The 12,564-nt window shown below is 40.3% G+C and overlaps 2 protein-coding genes across 2 annotated transcripts in view; both read right to left on the reverse strand.

The window, feature by feature from the left end:
- GLI3 (GLI family zinc finger 3) overlaps positions 1-9,036 on the reverse strand; it is a 192,396-nt gene extending 183,360 nt beyond the window's left edge. Inside the window, 1 exon segment of the mRNA XM_050330191.1 lies at positions 8,913-9,036. Coding sequence (XP_050186148.1) covers positions 8,913-9,036 — 124 coding nt within the window.
- The window catches only part of EGFR (epidermal growth factor receptor), a 1,326,436-nt gene that overhangs the window by 279,839 nt on the left and 1,034,033 nt on the right, over positions 1-12,564 (reverse strand). The gene's annotated exons all lie outside the window — the stretch shown is intronic.

Consider the following 12,564-nt stretch of genomic DNA (forward strand, 5'->3'; position numbering starts at 1 on the left):
TCAATTGCAAACTCCAAGGCCCAGTTATTTCATTAATTCAGTACCCAAGTAGTGAGGCTTTTCTCTCACATCTTTCAGTCTCCTTTTAGCAAATTATCCCATGACGGAGGATTTATTCAGTCAAAGACCTCGGACTTTGAGAGGCAACAAAAGAATCAAGAGACTTTCTGGTCCACCTGCCTGGCGAATGATGAGGCAGGGTAAAGCCTCCCCTAGAGAAACCAATCAAACCATTGTGTGGCACAGTCAGACCTTTTCAACTGTCAAGCCAGGAGAGCAGGAAAAGAGATGAAAGAACTCAGGATGAAGCTACCATTTACAGAACCATGTGGGAATGGTCTCCAAAGATTTAATAATTGGGATGGAACTCAACTTTCTGAAAACTAAAAGAAAGAAAAAAAAACAGAAAGAAAAAAAAGAAAAAAAAGAAAGGGAAAGAAAAGAGAAGAAGAAAAAGAAGGAAAGAAAAGAGAGAGACCAGGAGGAGGGGAAAACACTATTGGTCAGGCCCAGAAGGAACTTTTCCACACACAAAATCCTCTGTTGTTATGTATGAACCCCTACACTGGAAAAGAAGAGAAAGGCAAGCACACGACAGGGACAGAGAAAGAGCAAGAGAGCTCATGAGAGAGCTACGATACTTACTTCAGTTTCTACAATTTATTACCCCATCTTAGGAAAAACTCCATCAGTACAAACCTGTTCTATTATGCAGAACAAAAAAATCCCCTTAGTTTGGGACATCTGGGTGCATTTTCAAGCTATTGCATGCGTAAGACTGAAGTTTCCACTTGGCTGCATGTGGAACATGCATGAAAAGTCGTACTAAATGAATAGAAACCAGCATATTTTAAGTGGTTGGCATGTGCAAAGAATGTGCACACACAGCTCCTGTGTAGCAAGACTCCAGCTGACTGCAGGCAGTGCTTTTTAATAATCTGACCCATAATGCCTTAAAAGCCAAATTTTAAAATCAGCTGCACAAAACCCAGTATTTACTATGTACTTCTCTTTTCCAAAGTGCATCTGCACACTCAAAGTATGCATTCATCAGTAGGTCCAGATCACATTTACGAGCAATTTTTTTTTCTGAATTGCCAGCCTTATGAACAAAAATAGAATCTGCAAATTAAATTGTGACCACTTACAGTATACATCAAAGGTAAAGGCTTTTAATGGGAAATAAGATAATAACACAGCACTAAAAATCCATCTCATTTCCTCTTAGTTGGGATGGTAGAAGAATGCTTCTCCCTCCCCTTCCACTCTCACCCCAAAATAATGACATATGGCTTGGAAAGAATACAAACAATGTAGCTTTAATATGGTACCTTCTTTAAATAATCATATACTGTACCCTTAGCTCACTTCTCCTACTTACTGGCATATGTATTTAGTAATAATTTCTATGTAAGCAGAAGCTGAGGTTTTGATTCCTCTGGAAAACAAATAAAAGAAAGGGCACGGGGCGGGGGGGGGGAAGTAAATAGAAACATACAGAGCAGGGATATAATCAAATGCAACACTGGTGCCTGATTATTTCCTTTTAACTAAAGACAGATATGAAATAGAAAATATCTAGAAGAGAAAAGACGAATGCCATTTGAAAACCTGTTAAGTAATTTAATTACTTCAACTGCCTTAATTTACACAGTTCAGATTGTAAAGCCAAATACTGTGCCTGCCAGAGGGGTTGCCTAGCTTTAAGTCAATTAGAAGGATTTTTTTAAATTCTTTTTATTTACTTTAAGAAGATGATCTGCTCTGCATAGCTCCTTCGCTTGCAGATTCTCTTTTTTGGGATTTGGAGTCCAGGAGTTTTCTGTCTTAATTTTTTAATTAAGAGCCCTTCCAGCCCTCCCAAACTGCCTGGCACCCATGTGTTTGTTGACATCCATTTCCAGCAGCTGGGAGGAAGATGCCATCACTTGGAGCAGCAGTGCTGCTGCCATGCACCCTCCCCACTTTGGTGGCACAGGCTGGCACAGCAGTGCAAGGTCATTAGGAGGCCCTTTCTCTTTTAGGGTATCTTCCCCTGAGACCAACACTTAACAGCAGTAAAAGCCCTTTTCTGGAAGGCTAACAATATCACTAAAGCTTTAGCTGCCAGCAGCCTTTTTCCTTCTAAAAATCAAACCTCCTGGTTGCTTCCTCTTCCCCAGTACTGTGGGCTTGCAGTGGCTGAACTTTTTGAGGTCTGATTTATAACAGACTCCTAAAAGCACAGAGCACAGTACTGTTGCCATACTGCAGAGAAACACTTTAAACCTTTTTATTATTATCACTTCTTACTCTATTTCAAAACCCAGGTACAATTGGAGTATGTTTGCTTGGGTGTTTTGTGGTTGGGTCTTTTTTCTTGTTTTTCAGGGAAAAAAAACTCCCCAGCATATAATTTCCTAAATTTAACCTCCACTTTGTCCAGGTGGCAAGCTTCTGCTGCTAACTAATGTTTTCTCCTGATTCCACCTCGTGTTATCCAGCAGGATGTTAAGTCATTACTTACTGATTACAGTGATTGCAGGGATAAGCCACTCAATCATCTCTTTCTGGAACTTGCAAAGGGATACAGGAGGATTGACATTTAATATCCCTTATGCTATTAACCACTGCAGTGAGGGGAGAGAAGGGGGGAAAAAATGAGGGAAATCTCGGCAGAATTAATGAAGCAATACTGTACTACACTTGCAGAGATCACTGGGTTTAGAGTGGGGTAAGGGTAGGGCTGGCTCACTGAGAAACAACACTAGAAAATCATATCAGGCAGAATGAGTTATTACAGTCTACAATAAACCATAACTTGATGACTGAAATTTTATTAGTAAGCATAAAGGACTATGGGTGCATTACTCCAAAAGAACATGTACTTAATCAGCTACTCACATCAGATTACAATATACCAAGACATGCAGTTCCCACTTAATTACAACCTCCAGTACTTTCATTTCCAATATCTTCAAGCATCAGGGGAGTCTATTCTCCCCAAGGATAAGTACCTTCTTTTAAGTTTATCCTCTTACAACCTGGTTGCAAATATTAGAACAGAAAGGTTCACAAAATCTTACAGGTTCAGGTCTTTGCCCTTGTTTTTTCTGGGCTACCACACGTGACCATTCTACTCTTTAACTTTCATGCTGCTGTGTATCACTTAGAGATAGGAATTACCTGCAGTATTTGTCTCACTGAAAAACAAAACCCTCAGAAAAACATGTACATTGAAGTCATCATTTTCAGTACCTAATACTACAGGATGTTTACTCCTTGACCTGAAAATGAGAAGAGGGCCCCTCCATCCCCTTTGATTTCAGGGCAAGAGGATGGCATCTCCTGATCACTTTGTAGAATCAGGTCTCATATAATCCATTCAGCACTCAATTTACAAGTCACTAAAATAGTACAGGCAATGTTTTTTGATACCTAACAACCTCTTTTGAACCCTGACCTCTCAACAGGACCCTGAGCACATCAGTCCAATGAGGGGGCCAAGAATGGGTATTATGATTAACACCTATTTTATGGTGAGGCTTGAAAGCAAGCAGCAGGACAAGTAACCAACTAAAAGTTTAAACAGGAAATGTGATTCTTGTGGGGTTGCAGACTGCTTCCCTCAGTCAACCCTAAAAAAACTACTAGGAAGAAGGGAAAAAAAATAAAAAGGAGACCTAGATGAAGCTGGCTCTTCTTCTGAAATAATCAAAGTGGACGCATGAACTTCCTCTCATTTATTCATCTATCAACTTTGGTTTTAAGTTACATCATCATTAAGATAATAATTTCTGCTTTCTATCACTTTAAAGTATGTTCTCAATAACTATCTGATTCTGATAAAGGTAGTCAAGTCCACAACCTACATACGTTTATAATTAGCTTTTTTTAAGGCAGAGTAATAGGTTAATAAGAAATATCAGATTACACTGGAACAAGCTCATGGGTCAAAAACCAGACAAAACACATCAAACTGAAAATAAGTGCTTGCCCGTCAGACACTGAAGGAGTTCCCATACAATAACTGCATTGTTTTAATGTAACATTAAAAACATCAGTTTAGAGCCAAAATGTCCAAAAGTTCAAAGCATTTAGTCAACAAAATTCACAAGCCAAACAGTAAATAGATCAGGGTTGAATACAGCATTACAATTTCCTAATGTTCTCCAAGCAATGCTGTGAAGTGCAGCTTTGCCTTGTAAAATTATTCATTCAGTCCTCACAGAAACTCCCTGTACTTTTTAGAAATTAAAGCAAAAAATTAATTATATTCATGGTACAGATTAAGTGAAAAAAACACAAATGGCACTGAGCTGAGGGCTGTGTTAGGTTAGCATGTTTGTTGTGTTTTTTTCTTGGTCAACGCCTCTTAGGAAGTACTCTATCAACAAATCTGATTCACCTACAAAGCAGAGCACAGGGTCAAAGCAGCCAGCCTGGTACAGCACTAAAGCCACTGCTTAATTGTGAGCATGCAAACAGTCCCATTATGAGAGCAAACAGAGCTAGTCCCGTGGCTAAAACGCAAAGCATTCGCTCAAATTGGCTGGACCGGAGTTCAGGACTTAAATGCAGTGCTGGGATGGGAAGGCTGTGACTCCCCGTGCGGGGGTGCGGGAGGGCACCGCGGCTCCAGGGGCAGGGCAGGGCAGGGCAGGGCAGGGTAGCGAGTGGGGTTTGCTGTTCCAGCACTGCAGCGCTCAGCCTGACACATGGGTTTGTCGTGGTGCTGGTCCCAGCCCCAGCCCGTGTGCCAGGCTGCGGGACAAGGCGGCCGGGGGGGCAGGCACGCTGCTCGCCCTCGCCGGCAGAGCAGCGCGGGGGAGCAGCCGAGAACGAGCCCTCATGTCGGCGTTCATCACGATTCGGCGAGGCAAGTCACTGTGCGGACCCCTGCGACCTTTACAGCATTCACCCGAAGATTTCTTTTTTAATCCTGGAATTACGTGAAATTACAGGAGGTACTGTGCTATCCAATGGAGGTCTAGCAAGGCAGGTTCCGTAACCTGCAACACCAGGCAAAGGCTCTCCAAGGGGAGTACAGAACTAATGTAAATCATTTTATCAATGGACACTACTTTTCAGAAAGCCATTCTTTGCAACTTGATAGAAACGTGTGTGTTGCACGCAGCAACTTTCAAGATGACCTAAGTCCAAGCTCTGACATGGTAGGGAACAGGGTCTTACTGCTTTGTCTCCAGAAAAGCAGCAGGGATGTGCACGTGAGAACACAAAACCTGACAACTATGGTAGTAAGGTGGTCCTGGACACTGGCCTGATTACTCCAATGTAATACCAGTGACACAGTCATGAGTCAAATACTATTTATTTTTGTTATAACCTTGTCAAAGCAGATCAGTCTGAGGCTATCGAGTCCCACGATACCCAAAAGTAAGCTGACTTTGTACCCTAGCACAAACTTTTTATTCACACAGCCTTTTGTGAATTAACATCTCCATTAGCAGCTTTCTTGTGCAGTTTTTGTCTCCCTGAGAATTAGCTTAGTGGTAAATATATCAGTCAAACAAAGCAGTAAAGGGAACAATTTGCAAAGAAATGTATACTATTAAACTGGATGCAGTTTGGTCAAGATACACAAAACTAAACACAAAGAAGAAAAAATCAAAAGCTCGCAAGAATTAATTCAAAACAAAGCAAAAGTGGTCCCACTGGGTATCAAAGGGTGCCAAAGTTTTTTCTTATTTATTTCAAATTATATTTGGTGTGGTTTTTTACTTTTTTGGTCATTGTTTTTTAAAAGAAGTTTTAATTTGCTCCAGCACTAAGACCTTCCCCATATGTTTTGTCCTGGAGCACATTTTAATGACTCAGTTATAAATCCCTGAAATCAGGGGTTTATAATGGAAATGCTGGCAGGCCCATATCTAACACATTGCTAGCATCTCAGCAACACAGTCAGAGTTTGTAGCGAGGTGAGTGCAGCAGAAATCTTTTTTGATGTTAAGTAGTGACAGGAACTCAGCAGAAGTGGCCAACACGTAAGCTGTGGCCCATGCCTGTTACAGTGCAGCTGGTACCTTCCACAGGGTACCCTCAAGTCTGAGCCTCAGAAATTGCACTGCGTAGTTAAGGTTAACACGTGAGCACCCCTCCCAGTTCACCTATCTCACTTTCTTTGCCTTGCACCCAGGTTAACACCAGGCTCTTCAATAAACAGTCTACACATCATATGATTCAAAAGTTTTCCGCACTTAATAGCGATTTTAACATAGATCCTTCTACTGGGTGTGTCACTCACTTCTGGGAGCTGTTGAAATAGTATATTTTCTTTGTTTCTTCATGATTGTAAGCTTCACATAAAAAACCATAACTAGCAGCTTTCAATCTGTCTACGATCCAAGTTCTGACTCCTTCAGAAGACTGCAGAGCTAGTGAGAAAATACTAGTTTGTACATCACACCTCAGAATTGTCACTCAAGTACATGTTACCCTGCAAACTTTGTTAATTCATGAGTTGTCCAGAAGGACAGAAGCACTGATATTAGACATGATTATGAGGTGACATTGGTACGATAGGCAGATTTTGTTCTGCAATGACATCAGTCTTCTGACAAGAACAGCAAGGATCATTCTGTCCTTTTGTTATTTTTAAGGCTGCCTTACCTTGTTAAACAGAATATTCAAATGCAAATCACAGCATTTAACATTACCACAGCCTTTTGCAAAAAAGAGGCACTAAATCAACAAAAGCTGCTTTTTGTAGGAGTGTTTTGTAGGAGTGGTATCTTATACCAACTGAAGATATTCCTGTAGTAATACTTATTCCAGCATTAAAGAATGAAACGTGCAAAGGCAATGCAAGCTCCAGCTTTCATGCAAATTGTGCTTGTAACCGAAATTCGTTATCATTACAATCACATCTGCAAAAAGCAAAACTTTTAAAACATTGCAACAGTAAAACTCATGTTTAAGTTCCTGAAGTTTTGATATTAGTATTTGTTTTGGCACATGCTCCCTGGAGCCTCTACACTAAGAGGAAATTTTTCATATCCAAGAAGGAATCAAATTTTTTATCCCTTTGAAGCCCAACCCTGCATCTCTGGAAAGTCGTTTGTTCTCTTATACATGAAGGTAGGTTAGAAACCCAAACCTTGGAGATCCTGGCGATTTACCTAAATATGAAGACTAACAAGACCAACACTTACCTACTGAAAACAAAGTTAATTGTCATTACCTTAACAAATAGCAGCCTCGGGCCCCAGGATGTGTACTACATTAGCATCTTATTCCATTAATAGGGGATAATTCCAGTGACAAAACTTTGTAATCATTCATTAGACTTAAAATTTTTCCAGCTCTTGGGAATTTGATGCCCCTGACGTGCAGTAATACTCCACCTAAGTGAAGTAGGTAGTTAAGAACTAATACTACAGTTATAGAGAGAAAAATATTTGACCATATAAATCAGTGTCAGAATTAGGCTAATTTTAGCCCTCTAAATCTAAATATTTAATGACAACATTCAAGCTAGCCCAAACAGTCAGAGATATGTGCCAATATTGAGTTTGAGTACAAACCTCTGACACATCAAAGAATATGCATGTGTGTTTAAGTGTGCATCTGTTTGAAAAGCTGGGCCAATGTGAAAAATCCTATTATCAAAAAAATCCCAAAAAACAATGAGGAGCTCTTCAGCTAATGTGAACCACTGTAATTCCATTGACAGCAACGGATCTGTGCTGACTTACACCAGCTGAGGATCTAATTTCATATGCCTTAGAAAACTGATGCAACTTCTTCCATAGCTGCTCAAGATTTCTATACCCTTGTGGGGATCAACTCCAACTAGTAGGTCAGTAGGTGATGAGTTTGCTTTTAATCTGAAGTCCAGTCGCACAGAAGGATACTGGGACAAGTGCCACCTAATTTTTACTGACCCACAGAGATTCCCCTCCAGTATTGATCTAGGACTCATGGATTTTCTGCTGTAGTCTGTTTCTCTGAGAAAGCAGAAACCTTTATTCAAGATATCAAAGTAAGAATCTGACCTGATCCACAAGCCCAGATGAGCGAGCATGATGGAAGCAGAAAGCAGGAACAGAAAATGTTTTGCCAGGAATACACTAAGAGTACAAAATAAACAGGAAGGTATCTTCTGTTCTTAAGTCATTGCTAAACTCATTTGCAAAAAAACAGCAGTTAATCTTCAGGTATTCAAAATCCACAGGTTGAAACTCTGCCCACACCTTTTCAGGCAATTTCCTTTCCTAATGCAAAGGGAGTTTTACATTAATAGGAACCAATACATTCAGCCCTCTCACACTGAACAATGAAAGGGCTAGGGCTGGGATTACACATTCTCAGGAGAGGCAGGGAATATGTAAAATTGTCAAGTGAGGTAATCTCTGGGGAGGATTAAGAAAACTACTCCAGTTTTGCATTCACAGGAGGATACACTCCTAGCTTGAGGTTTTGTTCCTGGTCATTAAGGAACTTGGGGGAGTGGGAGGGGCAGCCCTTTGCAAGAAGTAAGTTTATTTGTAAAAGAAGAGGGAAAAAAGACCTTTGCCATTAATTTTGACAGAGCTACTTCTGTCTCTTTAGTATTAACTAATTATCTAGCTAGTGGTAAGATATTTCAATGGCTAAATGCAAAGCAATTGCAAGACCTGCCAGGCTAATCTAGACAATTTCCAAAAAGCCAAAAACAGGAACTTCCTATAATAAATAACTTAGCACATTTACATCTCAAATTAGAACATCTGGAAGAAAAAGACTATGCCTGATGCCAAAAATGGCCTTATTGTATCCTACCACTTTCCACCACACCCCCCTCCTTGCTCGTTTTCTTTAGCCTTTCCTTAAAACAAACAGTGATCCAGGTGCAAATGCTCAATTCACGAGGAATGCAGTGAACATAAAATTACTGTAGGTTTGGCTGCTAGTAAATCCCTGCTGTTACTCACCATTGGAAGTTGTGCTGGAGGCAACAGCTTTCTCACTGACATCTGTTCGACTGGAGCATTTCACAATGGAATTCTCCACTTTTTTCTTCTCCGTAGTGGCAGAGCTATGGGACTGCGCCTCCATGATGACTTCTCATTACTTCAGCTCTCCTTGCACTAATACCTGAATGAAACAAGAGTCATAAAGTTTAAAGACTGTTCCAAATCTTAGCCTAAAACTTTTCACACTTCTCACCTGAAGAAGAGCCTGCAGCACAACTGAATTAGCAGTTCACAGGCCATTTCTGTATGCTCATCAAATTATGTTTGCATGCATGAATTCCTGAGGAATTTAAAGAAACACTAACACCGAAAATAAGCATGTTTGCCTTTAAATAGAAGCATCATGAAAAACCACTATGCTGCCTGCTTGATGGGTAGGTCCATTTTTTTCAATCCTGTAGGATTTTAATGGATCCAGTGGGAAAAAAAATGGCATTTTTCTCTTATGTCCAGAGCACCTTGAAACAATGAAAGAAAAAAATCAAGACAGACCTTCGTGTTGACTCTAGAAGCCAAATATTTAAATTTCAGCTTTCATGCTACCCTAACACACTGCAGTGGGAATTATCCCGTCTATCTCTACACCTTGTCTTACTTGTGTAAACATCTCTCACTTTGTTTGTTCAGAAATCTAACTCAAACAAAAGTGCATTGGAGCAACACCCTGAAAACCACAGGGAAAGGCAAATATTATTGATGGTGGCACATAATGAGATCACTTTCTTTTGCATGAAAACACTGGAAATGGAAAGTTCTATAGAAATGTGTGTCTGGTTATTTTGCCTTTGCTGTCTCTTCTCAGTGTTCTCTCCACTGATACATTCATTTTATACCCTGCAGATCATTTCTCCTTATTCTCAGATCTTTCATATTCCAGATATAAACCAAAGAAGCCTACAGGCTTCTGAAGGGGTATCACTGCTTGTGCATGAGTGCAGGCACGTCAGGCCTCAAGACTGCAGGGATCTTGGGCTGTGAAGACAAGCGTTTCCAAGCACTGGTCTGCAGCTTAACTTGATGTACACCTGTCTGTCCAAGTAAGCTTTACACAAATCATCAATATTCATCACACACCATGCTTAGAAACTGTATTTTGATAGTTTGAACATGAACCTATGCAACAAGAACAAAAAATAATAATAAATAAAGAGAGTATTTTCTGCTCTGAGTAGCACTGCAGTCATTATTGAAAGAGGTCTGAAATAGAAGGAAGTCACACTGTTCTAAAATAAAATAAAAAAGAAAGGCTTCAAAAAAAGCCACAAAGTATAATGAAGTGTAATTACATTACAAGCCTGCTTCCTCCATTCTGTCAGTCAAAAAAAAAAAACAAAACTAACCAAGAAACAAAACCAAATCAATCCAAGCAAAACAAAACAAAAACAAAATAAAAAAAAAGGGGCTACAAAGCCAATTCATCACTGTCTAGTAAACCTTCCCCTTCCCACCTTCCTAGTAGGAGTTCTTTTTAATAGTACAATAAAACACTCCAAAGCCTCATTGTTATATAGTAGGGATCAAAGAGTAGCCCAATCACTAAATGAATCATTATTTAGCTAGTCAGCACAGCCAGGGATCTGGGCTAGATATCAGAGACTCTGTGCCACTGACCTACTGTCTAAGCTTTGGCAAGGCATTTTTCTTCCCTTGAGTTTCTTGCAGTAACAAGAAGTAACAAAGCTCTGCCTGCCTTAGCAGAGTATTTCTAAAACTACTTGCAAGATCTATCTGTGAAATAAATATTACTGTGATCTGTGAAACAACTTCCTACCAGAACTAAGGGGAATGTCAGGTGTCTTAAAAAGGAAGCAGGAGAGATCTTATGATACTCAACTTGCAACAGCCCTCATTTTTACCCAGCAATGCACAAATCTCCTTGAGCAAACATCTGACATAAGTTTTGTAAACGGTACCTTTCCAAATTTCTCATATGCTTCCTCCCCTTTTCCCCTTGCACACCTCATGCAAGACCATCCACATCCACAGTCAGTTATCATGTATAGCTTGCTTTTCAGTCCCTGGCATTGCTGCCAAGCTGTTCACACATGAAAAGAACGTGCTTGTTTTCTCTGTACAGCCCTAGCCACATAAACACCAAAATGTGCCTATAGCCATCCTCCAGCCACTGCATGAGTGAGTCCTTCAATACACACTCCTATTCTCTGAATAACCCCCTTTGAGTTATTTAACAATCTCTAAAAGAGTAACTTTCTATGCTGTCTCAGAAGGAATTTAAAAAGCTATACATCTTCAGCTGTGGCTAGATTTCTTCTGTTTTGCCTTCTGAGGGTTGAGACTGCTATTCAGGTGGCATCTTCATTTACATGAAAGAGAGTGACTGAAAAATCCGAAGAGGAAGCTGCAGAACTTCTCCCCCCCACCCCCAACTTGTTTGGTTGTTGGTTCACAAGTATGTTTCTTTTGGCTTAAAGTCATGAAAAGAAACAATTATGCTCCCTATGCAACTAGAAAGGAAGAAGCCACATACTCTGCCACCACAAAGCCAGTGGAGTGACATGAAACATTTGGGCAAAGGTCACAGAAACCTTTGATGACAGGTATCTACAGCAGTTCCACTGCCTCCTGCACACAGATGTCTGTGCAGATACGTGCAAGGAGCCTCCACTTATCTCTACCTTCTTTCCCTCTCCACCATGGTAGGATTACAAACCACAGCTCAGAAAAGGAAGGAGATGAAGGTACTGAAGAAAACCTTAATCTCCTAAAAAGCATCTTTAGGTCATCTGCAATTCAAGAGCAACATGTGGCTGCTCAGACTGACATCATCCATTCTCTTGGCTACTTTTTTTCTTTCCTTAACAGACTACCAATGAGATTTTTCTGGTGCTTTAGGGTCATCTTCTTTAATGGAAGAAAGACTAGCTGACATAATTCCACATTTCCCATCAGTCTCTATCACTTTTTTATGCTATCTACTGCAGAAAAAGACACAGAACAGAGGCCTAAGTAGCACTTAAATTTTTGGACAGAAATTGCAGAATTGGCCAAGAACTGATATAAACATCTGTTCTTGGTACCTGTTCTGTTTCATGTCTTCTTAGTTTACATCCAGAAAGCTGCTTTTATTCATGTCAGCATGGAAGAGGGAACACTGCTGGAGTAAACTTTCTTACTCAGCTCTACACCCTGCACCACAAACCAATGGCCCTGGCACTGCAAGTCTTTCCTCCTGTGTCTTCCTTCCTCTGCTCCCAAACCACACACATGGGGCATGGGCTCCTGCAAGAATTCCTGCAGATCCAGCTACATGCCACTGCTGTATCAACTATGCTGTGGTATGCATGGCAGGCAAAGTAAGGAAAGTCAGGAGAGCTGGCAGGACTAACAATTAGATGTATGTGGTTTGGTATGTTTTTGACAATAGGGAAGCAGTCAACTGGAAATCAATATGGTACCTCCAAAATCTTTGTTTTCCTTAAGACCAAGTTGAAAACACAAATCAGACATGCAGATCTTCTAGAATCATTCTCCTTAATTTTGGCTGTGATTTTTATCTTCTCTCAGAAATTGTGCTGAGATGTGGGAATTACAGTTCACCAAAAAAAAAAAAAAAAAGAAACTAAGGTAAAATGTAAAGATTTCTTTCCAC

Source organism: Myiozetetes cayanensis, unplaced genomic scaffold (genome assembly GCF_022539395.1).
Source record: "Myiozetetes cayanensis isolate MyiCay16 unplaced genomic scaffold, myiCay2020 scf1, whole genome shotgun sequence".
Classification (NCBI taxonomy): Eukaryota; Metazoa; Chordata; class Aves; order Passeriformes; family Tyrannidae; genus Myiozetetes; species Myiozetetes cayanensis.